This window comes from Pseudophryne corroboree, chromosome 1 (genome assembly GCF_028390025.1).
Source record: "Pseudophryne corroboree isolate aPseCor3 chromosome 1, aPseCor3.hap2, whole genome shotgun sequence".
In the NCBI taxonomy this organism is placed as follows: Eukaryota; Metazoa; Chordata; class Amphibia; order Anura; family Myobatrachidae; genus Pseudophryne; species Pseudophryne corroboree.
In genome coordinates, this window is record NC_086444.1 from 419948969 (window position 1) to 419972638 (window position 23670).

At 48.8% G+C, this 23670-nt stretch overlaps 1 protein-coding gene across 3 annotated transcripts in view; it reads right to left on the reverse strand.

Moving 5' to 3' along the window:
• Positions 1–23670, reverse strand: part of LOC134889403 (acyl-CoA dehydrogenase family member 11-like) — a 140535-nt gene that overhangs the window by 83386 nt on the left and 33479 nt on the right. For all 3 annotated transcript variants that reach the window (XM_063913375.1, XM_063913377.1, XM_063913376.1), the window contains exon 3: positions 22825–23057. In XM_063913375.1, the coding sequence (XP_063769445.1) occupies positions 22825–23057 (233 nt within the window). The remainder of the gene's footprint in view (positions 1–22824; positions 23058–23670) is intronic.

A 23670-nucleotide genomic window follows, 5' to 3' on the forward strand; every position in this document is an offset into this window, starting at 1 on the left:
ACATATTTTCGCCATATACGGTGATAATGTTGTGCTGTCACGTCTTTCCTAGCCTTTATCGGCGTAGGAATCACTTCATCTGGAATGCCCTTTTCCGTTAGGATCCGGCGTTCAACCGCCATGCCGTCAAACGCAGCCGCGGTAAGTCTTGGAACAGACAGGGCCCCTGCTGTAACAGGTCCTGTCTGAGAGGCAGAGGCCATGGTTCCTCTGAGATCATTTCTTGTAGTTCTGGGTACCAAGTTCTTCTTGGCCAATCCGGAACGGTGAGTATAGTTCTTACTCCTCTCTTTCTTACTATCTTCAGTACCTTGGGTATGAGAGGAAGAGGAGGGAACACATAAACCGACTGGTACACCCACGGTGTCACTAGTGCGTCCACAGCTATCGCCTGAGGGTCCCTTGACCTGGCACAATATTTTTTTAGCTTTTTGTTGAGGCGGGACGCCATCATGTCCACCTGTGGCCGTTCCCAACGGTTTACAATCTGCGTGAAGACTTCTGGATGAAGTCCCCACTCTCCCGGGTGGAGGTCGTGCCTGCTGAGGAAGTCTGCTTCCCAGTTGTCCACTCCCGGAATGAACACTGCTGACAGTGCTAGCACGTGATTTTCCGCCCATCGGAGAATCCTTGTGGCTTCTGCCATCGCCATCCTGCTTCTTGTGCCGCCCTGTCGGTTTACATGGGCGACCGCCGTGATGTTGTCTGATTGAATCAGCACTGGTTGGTTCTGAAGCAGGGGCTCTGCTTGACTCAGGGCGTTGTAAATGGCCCTTAGTTCCAGTATATTTATGTGTAGTGAAGTCTCCTGACTTGACCACAGTCCCTGGAAGTTCCTTCTCTGAGTGACTACCCCCCATCCTCGGAGGCTTGCGTCCGTGGTCACCAGGACCCAGTCCTGTATGCCGAATCTGCGGCCCTCGAGAAGATGAGCACTCTGCAGCCACCACAGCAGAGACACCCTGGCCCTTGGGGACAGGGTGATCAACCGATGCATCTGAAGATGCGATCCGGACCATTTGTCTAACAGATCCCACTGAAAGATCCTTGCATGGAACCTGCCGAAGGGAATTGCTTCGTAAGAAACCACCATCTTTCCCAGGACTCGCGTGCAGTGATGCACCGACACCTGTTTTGGTTTCAGGAGGTCCCTGACCAGAGATGACAATTCCTGGGCCTTCTCCACCGGGAGAAACACCTTCTTCTGTTCTGTGTCCAGAATCATGCCCAGGAACAGCAGACGCGTCGCAGGAATCAGCTGCGACTTTGGGATATTCAGAATCCAGCCGTGCTGTAGCAACACTTCCCGAGAAAGTGCTACGCTGACTAACAACTGCTCTCTGGACCTCGCCTTTATAAGGAGATCGTCCAAGTACGGGATAATTATAACTCCCTTCTTCCGAAGGAGTATCATCATTTCGGCCATTACCTTGGTAAATACTCTCGGTGTCGTGGATAGACCAAACGGCAACGTCTGGAATTGGTAATGACAATCCTGTACCACAAACCTGAGGTACTCCTGGTGAGGTGGGTAAACGGGGACATGCAAGTAAGCATCCTTGATGTCCAGCGACACCATAAAATCCCCCTCTTCCAGGCTTGCAATAACCGCCCTGAGCGATTCCATTTTGAACTTGAACCTCCTTATATAAGTGTTCAAGGATTTTAAATTTAGAATGGGTCTCACCGAACCGTCTGGTTTCGGTACCACAAACATTGTGGAATAGTAACCCCGTCTCTGTTGAAGGAGGGGAACCTTGATTATCACCTGCTGGAGGTACAGCTTGTGAATTGCCGCCAGTACTACCTCCCTTTCCCTGGGAGCAGCTGGCAAGGCTGATTTGAGGTAACGGCGAGGGGGAGTCGCCTCGAACTCCAGCTTGTATCCCTGAGATACAATTTGTACAGCCCAGAGATCCACTTGTGAGCGAACCCACTGGTTGCTGAAGTTTCGGAGACGCGCCCCCACCGCACCCGGCTCCGCCTGTGGAGCCCCAGCGTCATGCGGTGGACTTAGAGGAAGCGGGGGAGGATTTTTGTTCCTGGGAACTGGCTGCCTGATGCAGCTTCTTTCCTCTACCCCTGCCTCTGGGCAGAAAGGATGCGCCTCTGATCCGCTTGCCTTTCTGAGGCCGAAAGGACTGTACATGATAATACGGTGCTTTCTTAGGCTGTGAGGGAACCTGAGGTAAAAAAGTTGACTTCCCGGCTGTTGCCGTGGATACGAGGTCCGAGAGACCGTCCCCAAACAATTCCTCACCCTTATAAGGCAAAACCTCCATGTGTCTTTTAGAATCAGCATCACCTGTCCACTGCCGAGTCCATAATACTCTCCTGGCAGAAATGGACATTGCATTAATTCTAGATGCCAGCAGGCAAATGTCCCTCTGTGCATCCCGCATATATAAGACGACGTCTTTTATATGTTCTATGGTTAGCAAAATAGTATCCCTGTCGAGGGAATCAATGTTGTCTGACAGGGTATCAGACCATGCGGCTGCAGCACTACACATCCATGCTGAAGCAATAGCAGGTCTCAGTATAGTACCCGAGTGTGTATACACAGACTTCAGTATAGCTTCCTGCTTTCTATCCGCAGGCTCCTTTAAGGCGGCCGTATCCTGAGACGGCAGTGCCACCTTTTTTGATAAGCGTGTGAGCGCTTTGTCCACCCTAGGGGATGTTTCCCAACGTAACCTATCCGTTGGCGGGAAAGGGTACGCCATCAGTAACCTCTTAGAAATCACTAGTTTCTTATCGGGGGAACTCCACGCTTCCTCACACAATTCATTTAATTCATCAGATGGGGGAAAAGTCACTGGCTGCTTTTTCTCCCCAAACATAATACCCTTCTTGGTAGTAACCGGGTTAATATCAGAAATGTGCAATACATTTTTCATTGCAGTAATCATGCATCGGATGGCTTTAGTAGACTGTGCATTTGTCTCATCCTCATCTACACTGGAGTCAGACTCCGTGTCGACATCTGTGTCTACCATCTGAGCTAGCGGGCGTTTATGAGCCCCTGATGGCCTCTGAGACGCCTGGGCAGGTGCGGGTTGAGATCCCGGCTGTCCCAAGGCTGCTGCATCAACGAACCTTTTATGTAAGGAGTTGACACTGTCGGTTAAGACATTCCACATATCCATCCAATCCGGTGTCGGCGCCGTCGGGGGCGACACCATACTTATCTGCCCTTGCTCCGCCTCCACGTAACCCTCCTCATCAAACATGTCGACACAGCCGTACCGACACACCGCACACACACAGGGAATGCTCTGACTGAGGACAGGACCCCACAAAGTCCTTTGGGGAGACAGAGAGAGAGTATGCCAGCACACACCACAGCGCTATATAACACAGGGATTTTCACTATAATGAGTGATTTTTCCCAATAGCTGCTTAATATATATTATTTGCGCCTAAATTTATGTCCCCCCCCCTCTCTTTTTTACCCTTCTTGTATCAGGAATACTGCAGGGGAGAGCCTGGGGAGCTGCTTCCAGCGGAACTGTGAAGGAAAAGTGGCGCTGGTGTGCTGAGGAAGAAGGCCCCGCCCCCTCAGCGGCGGGCTTCTCCCTGCAGTTTCTGACTGAAAAATGGCGGGGGTTTTACACATATATAGTCACAGACTGTATTATGTGTATTTTTATGCCAAAAGGTATTTTATTGCTGCCCAGGGCGCCCCCCCCAGCGCCCTGCACCCTACAGTGACCGGAGTGTGTGGTGTGCAGTGGGAGCAATGGCGCACAGCTGCAGTGCTGTGCGCTACCTTAATGAAGACCGGAGTCTTCTGCCGCTGATTTCATCTCCTTCTCTTCTGTCTTCTGGCTCTGCAAGGGGGACGGCGGCGCGGCTCCGGGAACGGACGATTGAGGTCAGGCCCTGTGTTCGAACCCTCTGGAGCTAATGGTGTCCAGTAGCCTAAGAAGCACAAGCTAGCTGCACGCAGGTAGGTTTGCTTCTCTCCCCTCAGTCCCTCGTAGCAGTGAGTCTGTTGCCAGCAGATCTCACTGAAAACAAAAAACCTAACAAATACTTTCTTTCTAGCAAGCTCAGGAGAGCTCACTACGAGAAATAGAATTACCGGTGAGTAAATTCTTATTTTCTCTGACGTCCTAGTGGATGCTGGGTACTCCGTAAGGACCATGGGGATAATACCAAAGCTCCCAAACGGGCGGGAGAGTGCGGATGACTCTGCAGCACCGCATGAGCAAACTCAAGGTCCTCCTCAGCCAGGGTATCAAACTTGTAGAATTTTGCAAACGTGTTTGACCCCGCCCAAGAACAGCCCCCTTCCTCGTGGAATGGGCTTTTACTGATTTAGGATGCGGCAGTCCAGCCGCAGAGTGTGCAAGTTGAATCGTGCTACAGATCCAGCGAGCAATAGTCTGCTTAGAAGCAGGAGCACCCAGCTTGTTGGGTGCATGCAGGATAACAGCGAGTCAGTATTTCTGACTCTAGCCGTCCTGGAAACATAGATGTACAGGGCCCGGACTACATCCAGCAACTTGGAGGCCTCCAAGTCCCGAGTAGCCGCAGGCACCACAATAGGTTGGTTCAAATGAAACGCAGATACCACCTTAGGGAGAAATTGGGGACGAATCCTCAATTCTGTCCTGTCCCTATGGAAGATCAGATAAGGGCTTTCACATGACAAAGCCGCCAATTCTGACACACGCCTAGCCGAAGCCAAGGCCAAATATATATATGACCACTTTCCACGTGAGATACTTCAACTCCACGTTCTGAAGTGGCTCAAAACAATGTGATTTCAGGAAATCCAACACTACGTTGAGATCCCAAGGTGCCACTGGAGGCACAAAAGGGGGCTGAATATGCAGCACTCCCTTAACAACGTCTGCACTTCAGGCAGCGTCTTTCCTAGCCTTTAACAGCGTAGGAATCACTTCATCTGGAACGCCCTTTTCCGTTAGGATCCGGCGTTCAACCGCCAAGCCTTCAAACGCAGCCGCCGTAAGTCTTGGAACAGACAGGGCCCCTGCAGTAACAGGTCCTGTCTGAGAGACAGAGGCCATGGGTCTTTCGAGATCATTTCTTGTAGTTCTGGGTACCAAGTTCTTCTTGGCCAATCCGGAACTACGAGTATAGTTCTTACTCCTCTTTTACTTACTATCCTCAGCACCTTGGGTATGAGAGGAAGAGGAGGGAACACATCAACCGACTGGTACACCCACGGTGTCACTAGTGCGTCCACAGCTACCGCCTGAGGGTCTCTTGACCTGGCGCAACACTTTTTTAGCTTTTTGTTGAGGCGGGACGCCATCATGTCCACCTGTGGCCGTTCCCAACGGTTCACAATCTGCGTGAAGACTTCTGGATGAAGTCCTCACTCTCCCGGGTGGAGGTCGTGCCTGCTGAGGAAGTCTGCTTCCTAGTTTTCCACACCCGGAATGAACACTGCTGACAGTGTTAGCACGTGATACTCCGCCCATCGGAGAATCCTTGTGGCTTCTGCCAACGCCATCCTGCTTCTTGTGCCGCCTTGTCGGTTTACATGGGCGACAGCTGTGATGTTGTCTGACTGAATCAGCACCGGCTGGTTTTGAAGCAGGGGTTCTGCTTGCCTTAGGGCATTGTAAATGGCCCTTAGGTCCAGAATATTTATGTGTAGGGAAGTCTCCTGACTCGACCATTGTCCTTGGAAATTTCTTCCCTGAGTGACTGCTCCCCAACCTCGGAAGCTTGCATCCGTGGTCACCAGGACCCAGTCCTGAATGCCGAATCTGCGGCCCTCGAGAAGATGAGCACTCTGCAGCCACCACAGCAGAGACACCCTGGCCCTCGGGGACAGGGTGATCAGCCGATGCATCTGAAGATGCGATCCTCACTTGTCTAACAGGTCCCACTGAAAGTTCCTTGCATGGAACCTGCCGAAGGGAATTGCTTCGTAAGAAGCTACCATCTTTTCCAGGACTCGCGTGCAATGATGCACCGACACCTGTTTTGGTTTCAGGAGGTCTCTGACCAGAGATGACAACTCCTTGGCCTTCTCCTCCAGGAGAAACACCTTCTTCTGTTCTGTGTCCAGAAACATGCCCAATATCAGCAGACGCGTCGTAGGAACCAGCTGCGACTTTGGGATATTCAGAATCCAGCCGTGCTGTTGTAGCACTTCCTGAGATAGTGCTACTCCGATCAACGACTGCTCCTTGGACCTCGCCTTTATAAGGAGATCGTCCAAGTACGGGATAATTATAACTCCCTTCTTTTAAAGGAGTATCATCATTTTGGCCATTACCTTGGAACACACCCTCGGTGCCGTGGACAGACCAAACGGCAACGTCTGGAATTGGTAATGGCAGTTCTGTACCACAACCTTGAGGTACTCCTGGTGAGGTGGGTAAATGGGGACATGTAGGTAAGCATCCATGATGTCCAGTGATACCATGTAATCCCCCTCTTCCAGGCTTGCAATAACCGCCCTGAACGATTCCATTTTGAACTTGAACTTCCTTATATAAGTGTTCAAGGATTTCAAATTTAGAATGGGTCTCACCGAACCGTCTGGTTTCGGTACCACAAACATTGTGGAATAGTAACCCGGTCCCTGTTGAAGGAGGGGAACTTTTATTATCACCTGCTGGAGGTACAGCTTGTGAATTGCCGCCAGTACTACCTCCCTGTCCTGGGGAGTAGCTGGCAAGGCTGATTTGAGGTAACGGCCAGGGGGAGACGCCTCGAATTCCAGCTTGTATCCCTGAGATACCACTTGTAGAACCCAGAGATCCACCTGTGAGCGAACCCACTGGTCGCTGAAGTTCCGGAGACGCGCCCCCACCGCACCTGGCTCCGTCTGTGGAGCCCCAGCGTCATGCGGTGGACTTAGTAGAAGCAGGGGAGGATTTTTGTTCCTGGGAACTGGCTGTCTGGTGCAGCTTTTTCTCTCTCCCCCTGCCTCTGGGCAGAAAGGAAGCACCTTTGATCCGCTTGCCTTTCTGAGGCCGAAAGGACTGTACCTGATAGTACGGTGCTTTCTTAGGTTGTGAGGGAGCCTGAGGTAAAAATTTCGATTTTCCAGCTGTTGCTGTGGATACGAGGTCCGAGAGACCATCCCCAAACAATTCCTCACCCTTATAAGGCAAAACCTCCATGTGCCTTTTAGAATCAGCATCACCTGTCCACTGCCGGGTCCATAATACCCTCCTGGCAGAAATGGACATTGCATTAATTCTAGATGCCAGCCGGCAAATATCCCTCTGTGCATCCCTCATATATAAGACGACGTTTTTAATATGCTCTATGGTTAGCAAAATAGTATCCCTGTCGAGGGTATCAATATTATCTGACAGGGTATCAGACCACGCTGCAGCAGCACTACACATCCATGCTGAAGCAATTGCAGGTCTCAGTATAGTACCTGAGTGTGTATATACAGACTTCAGGATAGCCTCCTGCTTTCTATCAGCAGGCTCCTTCAAGGCGGCCATATCCTGAGACGGCAGTGCCACCTTTTTTGACAAGCGTGTGAGCGCCTTATCCACCCTAGGAGATATCTCCCAACGTGACCTATCCTCTGGCGGGAAAGGGTACGCCATCAGTAACTTTTTAGAAATTACCAGTTTCTTATCGGGGGAACCCCACGCTTCTTCACACACTTCATTAAACTCATCTGATGGGGGAAAAAACACTGGCTGCTTTTTCTCCCCAAACATAATACCCTTTTTAGTGGTACCTGGGTTAATGTCAGAAATGTGTAACACATTTTTCATTTCCGTAATCATGCAACGGATGCCCCTTGTGGATTGTGTATATGTCTCATCCTCGTCGACACTGGAGTCAGACTCCGTGTCGACATCTGTGTCTGCCATCTGAGGTAGCGGGCGTTTGTGAGCCCCTGATGGTCTTTGAGACGCCTGGGCAGGCACGGGCTGAGAAGCCGGCTGTCCCACGGCTGTTACGTCATCCAGCCTTTTATGTAAGGAGTTGACACTGTCGGTTAATACCTTCCACATATCCATCCACTCTGGTGTCGACCCCGCAGGGGGTGACATCACATTTATCGGCACCTGCTCTGCCTCCACATAAGCCTCCTCATCAAACATGTCGACACAGCCGTACCGACACACCGCACACACACAGGGAATGCTCTGACTGAGGACAGGACCCCACAAAGTCCTTTGGGGAGACAGAGAGAGAGTATGCCAGCACACACCACAGTGGTATATAATCAGGGATTTACACTAACACAAAGTGATTTTCCCTATAGCTGCTTTACAAATACAGTTTGCGCCTAAATTTAGTGCCCCCCCTCTCTTTTTTACCCTTTGAGCCTGGAAACTGCAGGGGAGAGCCTGGGGAGCCGTCTTCCAGCGGAGCTGTGAAGAGGAAATGGCGCCAGTGTGCTGAGGGAGATAGCCCCGCCCCCTTCCCGGCGGACTTCTCCCGCTCTTATATTTATATTATGGCGGGGGATTTTTGCACATATATAGTTTATTAGACTATATTATGTGCTGTTCGCCATGTAAGGTACTCTAATTGCAGCCCAGGGCGCCCCCCCAGCGCCCTGCACCCTTCAGTGACCGGAGTATGTGGTGTGCATAGGGAGCAATGGCGCACAGCTACAGTGCTGTGCGCTACCTTAATGAAGACCGGAGTCTTCAGCCGCCGATTTCCAGGATGTTCTTCTTGCTTCTGGCTCTGCAAGGGGGACGGCGGCGCGGCTCCGGGACCGGACGACCGAGGCTGGGCCTGTGTTCGATCCCTCTGGAGTTAATGGTGTCCAGTAGCCTAGAAGCCCAAGCTAGCTGCAAGCAGGTAGGTTCGCTTCTCTCCCCTAAGTCCCTCGTAGCAGTGAGTCTGTTGCCAGCAGATCTCACTGAAAATAAAAAACCTAACAAATACTTTCTTTACTAGAAGCTCAGGAGAGCCCCTAGCTCGAGCCGGGCACAGATTCTAACTGAGGTCTGGAGGAGGGGCATAGAGGGAGGAGCCAGTGCACACCAGATAGTACCTAATCTTTCTTTTAGAGTGCCCAGTCTCCTGCGGAGCCCGTCTATTCCCCATGGTCCTTACGGAGTACCCAGCATCCACTAGGACGTCAGAGAAAACAATACGTTGAAAGCATGAGGAAGAGGAGGAACCAAGGAAGGGAATGGGGGAAAGGAAGTGGAACTTAGTACTAATAGTTAAATCCAAAAGCGTGAAACATTAGATTGATGGGAGTATTACAGGTGTAAAGAGAGCGGGGCTAAATCTGTCAGTAGAAGAAGGCTGTAAGCGGGATCTATAGGTTAGATGACTCCTTAAATCTCAACCAATCATTTCATGTGGTAATATGGTCTGAATTAGTCATCAGAACGGAATAAGTTAAATCTTCCATTGTCATATACAAAGATGAAGCCTCTGGAACCACTGAGGCTGAGGAGAGGGGGATCTCTCCACAAACAAGGTATTCTTGCAGAATCATAAGGCGTTGAAGCAGAGACTTTACATTAGGGGATAGGGTGGGGACAGGGACACCCAACGTTTCCGGAAACGGGGGCGTGTGGAAAACCCAAGGTCTGCGTCTAGAGATGCAGAATTCTTGGCCTCACAAGGTTCCCTGCGATGGCCAGCCTGTGTAAGCTGAGACTTACTCAGCTGGCCTCTTGCGGGTAACATTGCGACCATCGGTCACGATGCTGACCCAGGGCTGCAATGCTAGACGCAGAAATGGGATCACAAATACAGCAAGTAGGTGTTTAACACCTGCTACTGTATTTGCATTTTTAGTGATCGCATTTGCAATGCTGCCTGTGTGCAGCTTTGCAAACAAAATCAATGCCTCAGACGTAATTAGGAAGGTGGCACGTTCCTCGGTGGCTACCAGTAGTGCATGCAAAGTGGGGATATTATGGGAGTGTCGCGGGCATGTCAATGAAAGCCGTTGCGTTTCCAGACGCACAGCCACAAGCATAGGAGGCCATGGTCAGACGGAGACACTGCACCTGCCATATAGCTGATGCAATTTTCAATGGTGTTACCGATGGTGGCATATAAGGAGGCACCAATCGTTATTACAGAGTGGGAGGGCTCTAAAAGCGGTCGTCTCAGTCAGTTTATATGCCAAGCACAGACAAGCAACCGCCAATACACACTGCTACATGCGCTTTTGCCGAACGGCTCTGAATCAGTCCTTAAGGAACTATACAATAAATGGACAGTTTTGCAAAAATGTATATGAAGACAGTTTCTGTAGCACAGCCACAGTGGTCACAATATATTTTATTTTGGCAAAGTGAAAATACTCCTATTAAAAATGTATGGAGTATTTTTTAGGAGTATATCACCATCGGTAATTCAACTACAATGTTAAATTTCAATACATTGTTCAAAACGAAACAATTGAAAATAATAATTTCCCCTGCTTATCTGGTGAGTTTTGAACTTCTTTTAATTTATGATTACGTTGAACTATTGATAATGATATGCTCTATCTTTCAAAGAAAACATCAACATCACCCTAACTCAAAGCCCTCTGCTGCAGAATCACTACTTTAATTTTCAATGGATGAAATCTTGCTGAGTCTTATGTATTGGTTCTTTCCATAAACTACTGCATAAGATCTTAGGGCGGTATCCAATTAGCCGCTGTAATTTACTGTGATTAATTGACTCGCCTGGGGCTATCCTATTAGCTCTGATGCAGGCACTTATCAAAGATCTGGTTTTGCCTGCCTCAGGCAGGTGAAACCAAATTCCTGATAAGAAGCCTTTTTTCCCCCAACCAGTGCCGCGAAAAACACACAGGGCCGTGACTTTTCGCGGACCCTATGTGTTTCCACACAAAATAGACGTTATGGTAAGAACTTACCGTTGATAACGTGATTTCTCTTATGACCACAGGTATCCACAGGATAACATTGGGATATTGTCGAGCGACAGTAGAAATGGCACCAACACGGTCACAAGCTTTCAGGCCTCCCAGGATGCATCGGGGCTTCCCCATATAATCCCGCCCACTGACTCAGTCAGATCAGTTCTTTCCACAGCGATTTTAGGCAGGAACATTAGGTAGAGACCTGTACAGGCGATAAGAACACACACATGCACACCCTCCATACAAGAGGGAAGAGGTTTAGTGATTGTCTAGATTCTCAAATCAGGTGCGTCAGGGTGGGATCCCTGTGGATACCTGTGGACATAAGAGAAATCACGTTATCAACGTTAAGTTCTTACCATAACGTCTATTTCTCTGGCTGGGTCCACAGGATTATCCACAGGATAACATTGGGATTCCCAAAGCCAATTTTAGTGGTGGGGACGCTCCTAATTACACAGGAGGACCTTTCGCCCGAAGTCTGCGTCATGAGAGGCAAAAGTATCCAAGGCATAATGTCTGATGTATGTGTTTATGGAAGACCATGTGGCTGCCTTACTTATCTGTTCTGCTGAAGCACCCTGTTGTGCTGCCCATGAAGGGCCTACCTTACGTGTAGAGTGTGCAGAGACATTAGCCGAAGTAGGGAGATCTGCATGAGAATAAGCTTCTGATATTACCATTCGGAGCCATCTCGCCAGCGTCTGTTTACTAGCAGGCCATCCTCTTCTATGGAATTCGTAGAGGATTAAGAGAGAATCTGTTTTTCTGATAACACTAGTAATATCTATGTAGATTCTTAAAGCTCGGACTCCGTCCAGCGACGCTTCTCCCGCAGATAGTCCCGATACCTGAAAAGCTGGGACTAAAATCTCTTCATTCAGGTGAAACTTTGAAACCACCTTTGGAAGATAACCAGATCTCGTTTTGAGAACTGCTCTGTCTTGAAAAAAAACTTAGGAAAGGAGACTTACACGATAATGCTCCTAAATCTGACACTCTTCTGGCTGACGCCATTGCCAGTAGAAAAAGTACTTTAGCCGTTAACCATTTAAGATCTGCTCTCTTAAGCGGTTCAAACGGAGGACCCTGGAGGAATTTAAGAACTAAATTCAAATCCCAGGGAGCTGCAGGAGGAACAAATGGAGGTTGAATATGTACTACTCCCTGAAAGAAAGTGCGTACATCATGTAAATCAGCAATCTTTCGCTGAAACCATACAGTTAATGCTGATACTTGAACTCTCAAGGAAGCCACTTTCAAACCTTTATCCAATCCTGCTTGAAGGAAATCCAAAATCCTGGATACTTTAAAAGATCTTGGATTCAAATTTTTTCCAGTACACCAATGAATATAGGCTTGCCATATTCTATGATACACACGAGCTGAAGAAGGCTTTCTTGCTTTAAGCATAGTTTGGATTACTTGTTTCGAAAATCCTCTAGCTTCTAAGATAGATGTTTCAACAGCCACGCCGTCAAAGACAGGCGATCCAGATGACTGTGGCAACAAGGACGTTGAGGGAGCAGTATCGGTGCTTCCACGGACATCCTCAGTAGATCTATGTACCAATGCCTTCTTGGCCAAGCTGGAGCTATTAGAATTATCGCTCCCCTTGCTTGCTTTATTTTTCTCACTACTCTGGGTAACAGAGATATTGGAGGGAACAGATATGCCAGATGAAATTTCCATTCTACTGACAGTGCGTCTACAAGGACCGCTCCGGGATCCTTTGTTCTCGATCCGTACCTTGGAACTTTGTTGTTTAGACGAGACGCCATGAGGTCTATCTCTGGTAGACCCCATCTGTTCACTAGTGTCTGAAACACTTCTGGGTGTAATGCCCATTCGTTTTCCTGAATAGTGTGTCAGCTGAGAAAATCCGCTTCCCAGTTCAGTACACCTGGGACAAACACTGCAATCAATGCTGGGAGATGGAGCTCTGTCCATCTTAGAATGGGAGTTACTTCCTCCATCAATCTTTTGCTGCGAGTTCCTCCTTGATGATTGAGGTACGCTACTGCTGTCGCATTGTCTGAGCGAATCTGGACCGGTCTTCCTTGCAGACTGTCCTTTGCCTGAACTAGAGCCCTGTAAATGGCCCTTATTTCCAACAGATTTATTGGCAGGCGACTTTCCCTTGCGGTCCATTTTCCCTGGAACCACAGGCTTCCGAGTACCGCACCCCAGCCTTGCAGGCTGGCATCTGTTGTCAGGACTTGCCATTCTTTTATCCAAAAGGGTCTCCCCTTGTTTAAATGGTCTGTCTGTAGCCACCACGCTAGAGACCTTTTTACGTTTACTGGAAACTTTATCGTCTGCTTTTTTATCGTCTGATGATTTCCGTTCCATTTGGTCAGAATAAGGTGCTGCAATGGTCTGGAGTGGAAATGTGCATATTCCACCATGTCGAAGGATGATACCATCAGACCCAACAGTCGCATTGCTGCATGGACTGACATTGTCTGGGCGTGCAACGCTTCCTGAGCCATGACCTGCACCCTGACTATCTTTTTCTCTGTGGCTTCTGGATCAGAAATAGATTGGAGTAAAACCCCTGTCCCCTTTGTGATGGAGGTACTGGGACAATGACACCTGACTGCAGTAATTTTTGGACTGCTTCTTGCAGGGCATTGGCCTTCGACTCTATACGAGATGGGCTGGTGCAAAAAAATCTTTGAGGAGGCTGCCTCCTGAATGGGAACCCATACCCCTGAGATACCACCTTCTGCACCCAAGCATCTGTTGTTGACTGCTGCCATATGTGTGCAAAATGAAGGAGTCGGCCCCCAACCCTGGAATCCTCCAGGCGGAGGCCCGTCTCTTCAGGCTGATGGTTTCTGTTCAGGCTTGGAAGCTGGCTTTTTGCTAGCCCACTGCTTCCTACCCCTGGTTTTGAACTGGGGTTGCTTAGACTCCTCTTTAGCTTTCGCTTTGTTTTGCCAACGAAATGAGCGAAACTTTGAACCCTTAGACTTAGGGTTATAAGTAGCCGGAAATCTGACCTTCTTTGATTCAGCCTCTGATTCTAGGATATCAGATAATGGTTTCCCAAACAATATATTACCAATGAAAGGCAATGCTTCCAATTCTTTCTTGGATTCTGCATCTGCTTTCCAGGTACGTAGCCAAACTGCTCTGCGAGCGGCTACTGTCAAGGCTGAAGCTTTAGAAGCAACTGTACCCATATCAATTGCTGCTTCTTCCAAGTATTGGGCAGATTGTCTTAAACGGCTTAAATTATACTCTTGCTCCGTAGTAGGAGAAGAGATGTCATTCTATAGTTCCTCTATCCATTCGCCCATTGCCTTTGCTACCCAGGCCGAAGCCATAGCAGGTCTTACCACTGCTCCTACTATAGAAAATAAATTTTTCAAGAAGCTATCTACCCTTCTGTCTGTGACATCATTTAGCGAGGTAGATGACAGTGGTAAAGCAGATTTATGCAAAAGTCGCAGTACATGTGCATCTACTTTTGGAGGAACTTCTCTTTTCGAACAATCCGCAGCTGGAAATGGATAATAACTATTCCATCTTTTCGGAATCTTATATTTCTTACTGGGCGTCGCCCAAGACTCATCCATCATTTCCTTCAGCTCATCTGACGCTGGGAATTCAGTTTTAACTGATTTTGTTCGTTCAAACACAGGTGCTTTAGATTTTAACACTGTCTTAGCTGGCTCTTCCAAAGAGAGAACAGCCTTCACAGCATTAATAAGTTCAGCTACATCCTCTGAACTAAAACTCTGCGACTGATCATCATACGGAGTATTTGAATATACTGTATTATCATCTGTTGTATCATCTTGTGTAGTCTGCCACATAGACGCATCTGTCTTAGTCTTACCTGTCCCTTGGTTGCTTGTAGAGGCTACTGGAACCAAGCCGTAGGAAGGGAGCTGCATGTATGGGTTAATAGTGTAACCTAACCCTTGAGGTGGTGCTACCGGAGCTAACCTGTCCGCTATTGAAGACAGAGTCTTTGCGAACATATTCCATGGTGGCTCTGTTGGTGGTTGAACCAACTCCTGTTTTTTACTTTGCTGAAAAGCAAAACAGTTCGCACACAACCCCTCATAAGTGACTAATTGGTCCATACCAATTAACCCTGTCTTACAAGATAAGCATGTTAGGGATGTAGGAGTGCTTGATAAATTCTCGTCACTTTTGCCGCTCACAGACATGGTAATAATCTGTTAATGACTACACAATTTGTGACTGAAACTCACCTATATATGAGTATATAGAAGTGAGATCAATCTGACCACAGTGCACCTGAATTGAGGGTCAGAACAGGACTGACGTTACATAGAAAATTCAGCACACATACTAGCAGTCAGTCACATGTTAAAGCATTAGACATTGTCATATGAGAATACAACCTCCATAACAACTTATACATAAGTAGGAAAATTGTACTTCTGTTTTTAACTGGTTCTTTTTTTCAACATAACATGCAGAAAACACAGTAATATACAGATCTCATATGCAATATGTACTAAAAATTAACAATTCATACTAACAAGTAGAGAGAATTTTTAGTACTGTATACCCTTCCTCTGTAGAGGAGGATACAGGGAGACTCACCACACTTCCATATCCAAGCAAATGCGCTCGTAAGACGCTGAGTAGATTCAGACGCTACTGATGTACACTACCGCTCCTGATAACTGATAACGGACACAGTCAATCACTGACGGACACGGACGCTCAGCGACTTCCACGTGTATGCAGATGCTAAGGCCTGCGACTTGGTCTAGGCGGGATCTCTAGTGTACACAACCGCAGCGTCTAAGCTGCGACCAAGTACCCTCGTGGTAGCGTCTGAAACGGAAGTGAGGTCATTCAGTTCATGGACGGGAGACGCGCGGAAACTGGTCATGAACTCGGAGGAGGGGCGGCCAGGAGAGCGTCTGAATCCCCCTGTTGACTTAAACTCTAAGGATCGCGGCCTCAACCTAGTCCTGGCGCCTATGATCCATGGAGCGTAGCACTGTCGCACTTGAGATGTTCGGCGCATCAACACACTGTTTGTAGTCTCCACTAAATCAGTGTAGCTGTGTCCGGACCCCCCTAGTAAGAGGAAATCCATAGACTTACCGTCCCCCCATGCTCCGGCCATAGCCTGGTTATGTCTGCTGGACCTGCTAGAACATCCGACACAGACGCCCGTCGAGACAGCACTGTACCGCGAAGGTAAGCGTTGTTGCGACCCGGTGGGGAGTTGTTGGGGCGACTCTTTCCAGTATGCGTTTAAGACGCTGTTAAGAAAAGTTGCTCAAAAAAAATATAGTGAGTCTATAAAAATAACATAATAAAAGCTTGAGGCTGATTTATCTACAGCAGCCCTGTGACCATGCGGCTTCCTGCCGCACAAAGCAAAAAACTGATCTGACTGAGTCAGTGGGCGGGAGTATATGGGGAAGCCCCGATGCATCCTGGGAGGCCAGAAAGCTCGTGACCATGTTGGTGCCATTCCGCTGTCGCTCAACCATATCCCAATGTTATCCTGTGGATAATCCTGTGGATCCAGCCAGAGAAAAAAAGGTAACTCTTTCAAAGGAAAAAATTGGTTATAATTGCATAACCCGAAAATGACCATCTGGAAAATATTGCGATAAAAGCCTGTTTTTTCCATGCAAAAATTGAACGTGGCTAATAGGATACCCCCCTTAGTCTTACTAACTGTCATCAACCTCCATTGAAAGAGGGGTGCTACAGGCAAGTGGGGATCATTTGTGGATGGAGTTCTTAAAGTTGTTTGATGTTGGCTATTTTGTTTTACTATAGCCTTGTGTCTGAAGCCTGTTCCTGTGACAAGATGGCATTTTATTTAAATCACTGTATGTGCTGTGCTATCGGCTAGGTGTCCTCCAGCCTGCGTAACATAAGACTGTAAGATATATGGAAAGCCCGCCCAGGAGTAATCTCTCTACTCTCTCCGTCCAACTTTCCTTACGTTCTGAGCCTTGTAGGGATAGAAGAAGAGATCATTACCCAAGGTAGATCTTGGCTGTATGTTGTCCAATGCACAACCCCCAAATCAAGTGGGACTAGAGATATTATGGATTTTTCTTTACTTGTGTGTAAAACTAAGCATGAGACTTGTTTGTCTATTGATGTGTGTCATAGACACCTGTAGATGCCTTAATGCGATCACTGGCATAGCCAAAAACATTCAAATGTGTTTGGCTACATTTTCTGATTATTTTCAAGAAAAACGGTCAGGATCGGTCTTATAATGTACAGCGTGTAAGATATTCCCCTATTGGCAAGTTACTTTTCCAATCTCCACAGCTGATCGTGTCAACACTTTATTCCACTCCTGCTCACACACTGGTTGGGATCATTGCCATAATAGCTATACAGTGATAGGCAACCTGAATACTCTATATCCACTAATCCAGGCAAGAGACAACTATCTGTAGTAATACAACAGCAGTAAATAAGATTTTACTTACCGGTAAATCTATTTCTCGTAGTCCGTAGTGGATGCTGGGGACTCCGTAAGGACCATGGGGATAGACGGGCTCCGCAGGAGACATGGGCACTTTAAGAAAGAATTTAGGTTCTGGTGTGCTCTGGCTCCTCCCTCTATGCCCCTCCTCCAGACCTCAGTTAGAGAAACTGTGCCCAGAAGAGCTGACAGTACAAGGAAAAGATTTTGGTAATCCAGGGCAAGATTCATACCAGCCACACCAATCACACCGTATAACATGAGTTTATAACAACCAGTCAACAGTATGACAACAACAGAGCGTCAGGTCCAACCCTGATGCAACCATAACATAACCCTTATTGAAGCAATAACTATATACAAGCATTGCAGAAGAAGTCCGCACTTGGGACGGGCACCCAGCATCCACTACGGACTACGAGAAATAGATTTACCGGTAAGTAAAATCTTATTTCTCTAACGTCCTAGTGGATTCTGGGGACTCCGTAAGGACCATGGGGATTATACCAAAGCTCCCAAACGGACGGGAGAGTGCGGATGACTCTGCAGCACCGATTGAGCAAACACAAGGTCCTCCTCAGCCAGGGTATCAAACTTGTAGAACTTTGCAAAAGTGTTTGAACCTGACCAAGTAGCCGCTCGGCAAAGCTGTAATGCCGAGACCCCTCGAGCAGCCGCCCAAGAAGAGCCCACCTTCCTAATGGAATGGGCCTTAACTGATTTTGGCAACGGCAATCCAGCCGCAGAATGAGCCTGCTGAATCGTGTTACAGATCCAGCGAGCAATAGTTTGCTTTGAAGCAGGAGCACCAAGCTTGTTGGAAGCATACAGGAGAAACAAAGACTCTGTTTTCCTGACCCTAGCCGTTCTGGCTACATAAACCTTCAAAGCCCTGACCACATCAAGCAACTCGGAATCCTCCAAGTCAGTAGTAGCCACAGGCACCACAATAGGTTGGTTTATATGAAAGGATGAAACCACTTTCGGCAGAAATTATGGACGGGTCCGCAATTCTGCTCTATCCGCATGGAAAACCAGATAGGGGCTTTTATGTGACAAAGCCGCCAACTCTGACACACGCCTAGCCAAAGCCAAGGCTAATAGCATGACCACCTTCCACGTGAGATATTTCAACTTCACCGTTTTGAGTGGTCCAAACCAGTGGGATTTCAGGAAACTCAACACCACGTTAAGATCCCAAGGTGCCACTGGAGGCACAAAAGGGGGCTGAATATGCAGCACTCCCTTTACAAACGTCTGAACTTCAGGTAGAGAAGTCAACTCCTTTTGAAAGAAAATGGATAGGGCCGAAATCTGGACCTTAATGGAACCCAATTTTAGGCCCAAATTCACTCCTGACTGTAGGAAGTGAAGGAACGGCCCAGCTGGAATTCCTCCGTAGGGGCATTCCTGGCCTCACACCAAGCAACATATTTTCGCCATATACGGTGATAATGTTGAGCTGTTACGTCCTTCCTAGCCTTTATCAGCGTAGGAATGACCTCATCCGGAATGCCTTTCTCTGCTAGGATCCGGCGTTCAACCGCCATGCCGTCCAACGCAGCCGCGGCAAGTCTTGGAACAGACAGGGCCCTTGTTGCAACAAGTCTTGTCTTAGAGGAAGAGGCCACGGGTCCTCTGTGAGCATTTCTTGCAGATCTGGATACCAAGTCCTTCGTGGCCAATCTGGAACAATGAGTATTGTTCTCACTCCTCTTTTTCTTATTATCCTCAGCACCTTGGGTATGAGAGGAAGAGGAGGGAATACATAGAACGACTGGAACACCCACGGTGTCACCAGGGCGTCTACAGCTATCGCCTGAGGGTCTCTTGACCTGGCGCAATACCTCTTTAGCTTTTTGTTGAAGCGGGATGCCATCATGTCCACCTGTGGCAGTCCCCACCGACTTGTAATCTGTGCGAAGACTTCCTGATGAAGTCCCCACTCTCCCGGGTGGAGGTCGTGTCTGCTGAGGAAGTCTGCTTCCCAGTTGTCCACTCCCGGGATGAACACTGCTGACAGTGCGCTTACGTGATTCCCCGCCCAGCGAAGAATTCTGGTGGCTTCCGCCATCGCCACTCTGCTCCTTGTGCGGCCTTGTCGGTTTACATGAGCCACTGTGGTGATGTTGTCTGATTGAATCAGAACCGGTTGGTCGCGAAGCAAGTTCTCCGCTTGACGCAGGGCGTTGTATACGGCCCTTAGTTCCAGGATGTTGATGTGAAGGCAAGTCTCTTGACTTGACCACAGACCTTTGAAATCTCTTCCCTGTGTGACTGCTCCCCACCCTCGGAGGCTTGCATCCGTGGTCACCAGGACCCAGTCCTGAATGCCGAATCTGCGGCCCTCTAGAAGGTGAGCGCTCTGCAGCCACCACAGAAGAGACACCCTGGCCCTGGGGGATAGGGTGATTTACCGATGCATCTGAAGATGTGATCCGGATCACTTGTCCAGGAAGTCCCATTGAAATGTCCTCGCATGGAACCTGCCGAAGGGAATGGCCTCTATGATGCCACCATCTTTCCCAGGACTCGAGTGCAGTGATGCACTGACACCTGTTTTGGTTTTAATAGGTTCCTGACCAGTGTCATGAGTTCCTGAGCTTTCTCTATCGGGAGATAAACCCCTTTCTGGTCTGTGTCTAGAATCATGCCCAGGAAAGGCAGACTAGTCGTAGGAACCAACTGCGACTTTGGAATATTTAGAATCCGGCCCTGTTGCCGTAACACTTCCAGAGAAAGTGCTACGCTGATCAGCAACTGCTCTCTTGATCTCGCCTTTATGAGGAGATCGTCCAAGTATGGGATAATTGTGACCCCTTGCTTCCTCAGGAGTACCATCATTTCCGCCAGTACTTTGGTAAATATTCTCGGTGCCGAATACTTTCCTGCCATTTTGGCTGTAACTTTGCATTATCGTAGTCGACACTGGAGTCAGACTCTGTGTTGATATCAGTGTCTATTATCTTGGATAGTGAGCGTTGTGAGACTCTGAATGTCTTTGCGACATAGGGCCAGACATGGGTAGATTCCCTGTCTGTTCTCTAATCTTTTGTGCAATAAATTTACCTCAGCACTTAATTTCACATATCCAATCAGGTGTCGGCGTTGTCGACGGAGACACCACACACATTTGCTCCATCACCTCCTTAGGAGAGCCTTTTACCTCAGACATGTCGACACACATGTACCGACACACCACACACTCAGGGAATGCTTATCTGAAGATAATTCCCCCACACGGCCCTTTGGAGAGACAGAGAGAGAGAGTATGCCAGCACACCCCCCAGCGCTATATGACCCAGGAAAAAACACAGCAATTTAATGTTTACCCAGTAGCGCTGTTATTATCTGCGCCGAATTATGTGCCCCCCCCCCTCTTCTTTAAAACCCTCTCTTCTACCGTGGTATAAGCAGGGGAGAGACCGGGGAGCTTCCTCTCAGGGCTGGCAACAGAAATATTGGGGCCCGGTACACTGATATCTCTGGGGGCCCCCCTTGTCATACCCCCCCTTACCCTTGACCCCCAACCTTAGCGGTAAGCACACCCCACCATCACACACAGCAGCCGTCCTACACAACCCCATCTTCCAAACTCACAGCAGTGCCCAACATTACCTCCCCCTCCAGTACAGAGCAGTGGCTGGAGTCACAATCACAATACACCCCCCTTCCTCTCCCCCACAGCACACAACAGGCAGTATCCAGCACCCCAATCCATCATCCCTCCAGTATATAACAGTGGCCAAAGAGATACCCCCTGTCAGTATAGCTGCAGCCAGAGAGACCCCCCACCCACTGCATTTGACAGCCCCCTCTCCCACTCCACATACAACAGCCAGCATCCGACACCCATTCCCCCACTCCACACACAGCAGCCGGCATCCGACACCCCCTATACACACAGCAGCCGGCATCCGACACCCCCTCCACACACAGCAGCTGGCATCCGACACCCCCCTCCACACACACAGCAGTCGGCATCTGACACCCCCTCCCCACACACAGCAGCCGGCATCCGACACCCGCCTCCCGCGCTCCACACACAGCAGCCGGCATCCGATACCCGCCTCCCGCGCTCCACACACAGCAGCCATCCACAAACCCCCTCTTGCCCATCCCACCCCACAGTAGCAGCTGCCGGCTGCAGATGTATCCATATGTGCCCGCAGCCCGCCCCAAACAAACTCCTGGAGAACAGAGCGCGCCTGCAGCGCACATACTTACCAGCAACACAGCCACTGCTAATCAGGCTCCTTGTGACGTCTCCGAAACAAGTTGCCAGCCTGCCTGAGTCCCGCTCCTCCTTGGCCACTCATGCTCCTCACACTCACACTGAAGGGGAGGACTCGGAGAGGTCAGGATGCAGGGTAGCGAGTGACTAGAGCTCCGTCACACGGGGACTGGCTGTCAGCCTACCAGAGTTCCGGACAGCTGACCTGAGGCTGAGCTCTCAGCTGGGGGAAGTGAGGGGCAACCACGGGCCTGCAGATACTACTAAATGCTTTCAATTACACAGCGGGCGGTTCGTGGCTGGCGCAATGCCGTGACCTATACAATTATTTAAATCTATGCCATGCTGCTGCCGCCGCTGGACCTTGGGGCCCCCTCACAATGTCAGGGCCCGGGACGGGTGTCCCCTTCGACCCCCCCTTGTCGCCGGGCCTGTATACAGTGCCCAACTGTATATATGTTTACTTTTGCAAAAAGGAGGTCCAAATGCTGCCCAGGGCGCCCCCCCCCTGCGCCCTTACAGTGACCGGAGTATGTGAGGTGTGTGCTGTGCGTTACCTCAGCTGCAGTGCTGTGCGTTACCTCAGTGAAGAACGGAGTCTTCTGCCGCCGATTTCGAAGTCTTCTTGCTTCTCATACTCACCTGGCTTCTGTCTTCCGGCTCTGCGAGGGGGACGGCGGCGCGGCTCTGGGATCGGACGGCGAGGGTGAGATCCTGCGTACGATCCCTCTGGAGCTAATGGTGTCCAGTAGCCTAAGAAGCAGGACCTAGCTTCAGAGAGTAGGGCTGCTTCTCTCCCCTCAGTCCCACGATGCAGGGAGTCTGTTGCCAGCAGAGCTCCCTGAAAATAAAAAACCTAACAAAATACTTTCTCGCAGCAAACTCAGGAGAGCTCACTGAAAAGCACCCAGCTCGCTCTGGGCACAGTATCAAACTGAGGTCTGGAGGAGGGGCATAGAGGGAGGAGCCAGAGCACACCAGAACCTAAATTCTTTCTTAAAGTGCCCATGTCTCCTGCGGAGCCCGTCTATCCCCATGGTCCTTACGGAGTCCCCAGCATCCACTAGGACGTTAGAGAAATTTTAAATAAGCATTAAAAGCTGTAACAGATAGGCTCAGAGGGCCATATGTCACCCATAAGGACACGTGTTACTCATTACTGAGTTTTACAGTGCATGGAGAGAATGGTAAATATAGGATGGTCTGCATTTCATTCCAGAATCAGCGACAAAACCAACACTTACAGTATATCATGATAAAATAAGCCCTTCATGGCAACTTCACATTTAGTGTCAGTCAGTAGCTCCTTACCTCCAACTGGAGTATTTTCTCTCATAAGCTTCTGCTATAAAGCCTTCTTCTGCAGAGATTGCCTTCATTCTCTTCCAGGCAGGACAGGTAAGGATGTCATCAACCCTATGGCCCCAGGAGTCATACTGCCGCAGCTGCGGGAGGTTTAGTTCACACTCCCGTCCAAGGTGGTCAATCTCCTCTACTAGCCGCTGTCCAAAGCGCTCAAGGTCCTGACTAACTTCTTCCAACACCTGCACAAGAGACAGAACTAAAGTGAGCAGCTTCATTTCCTGTGCGTGTCTGAAGAGCAGACAAGTGGGAGATTTTAACTATCCAGAGATAAACTTGAAAAACGATTCATGTGATACTGCTAGGGGCAATATGTTTTTAAACACACTTAATGATAACTACTTAGTCCAACTAATTGAGGAACCAACTAGGTACAATGCAATCTTAGACCTGGTATTGACAAACAATGGGGATTTGGTATCAGGTATTATAGTAGGGGAACCCATAGGAAACAGCGACCACAATATGGTCACATTCAATATCAGTTTCTATAAACAGCCCTATACTGGCTCAACTAGGACTTTAAACTTTAGCAAAGCAAATTTTGAAAAGATGAGGGTATTTTTCAGGGATATTGAATAGCAAGGTTTGTTTTTAGGAAAAAATACTACGGAGAAATGGGAGGTACTAAAATTCCTGCTAGCTAAAAATACACTCAAATGTATTCCTATGAGTAGCAAAAAAAGGAATAAAAATCATAAACCGATGTGGCTTAACAAAAAGATTAAGGAACTTATGGGCAAGAAAAGGCGAGCATTTAAAAAATACAAATCTGACGGGGAAGCAGAGTCATTT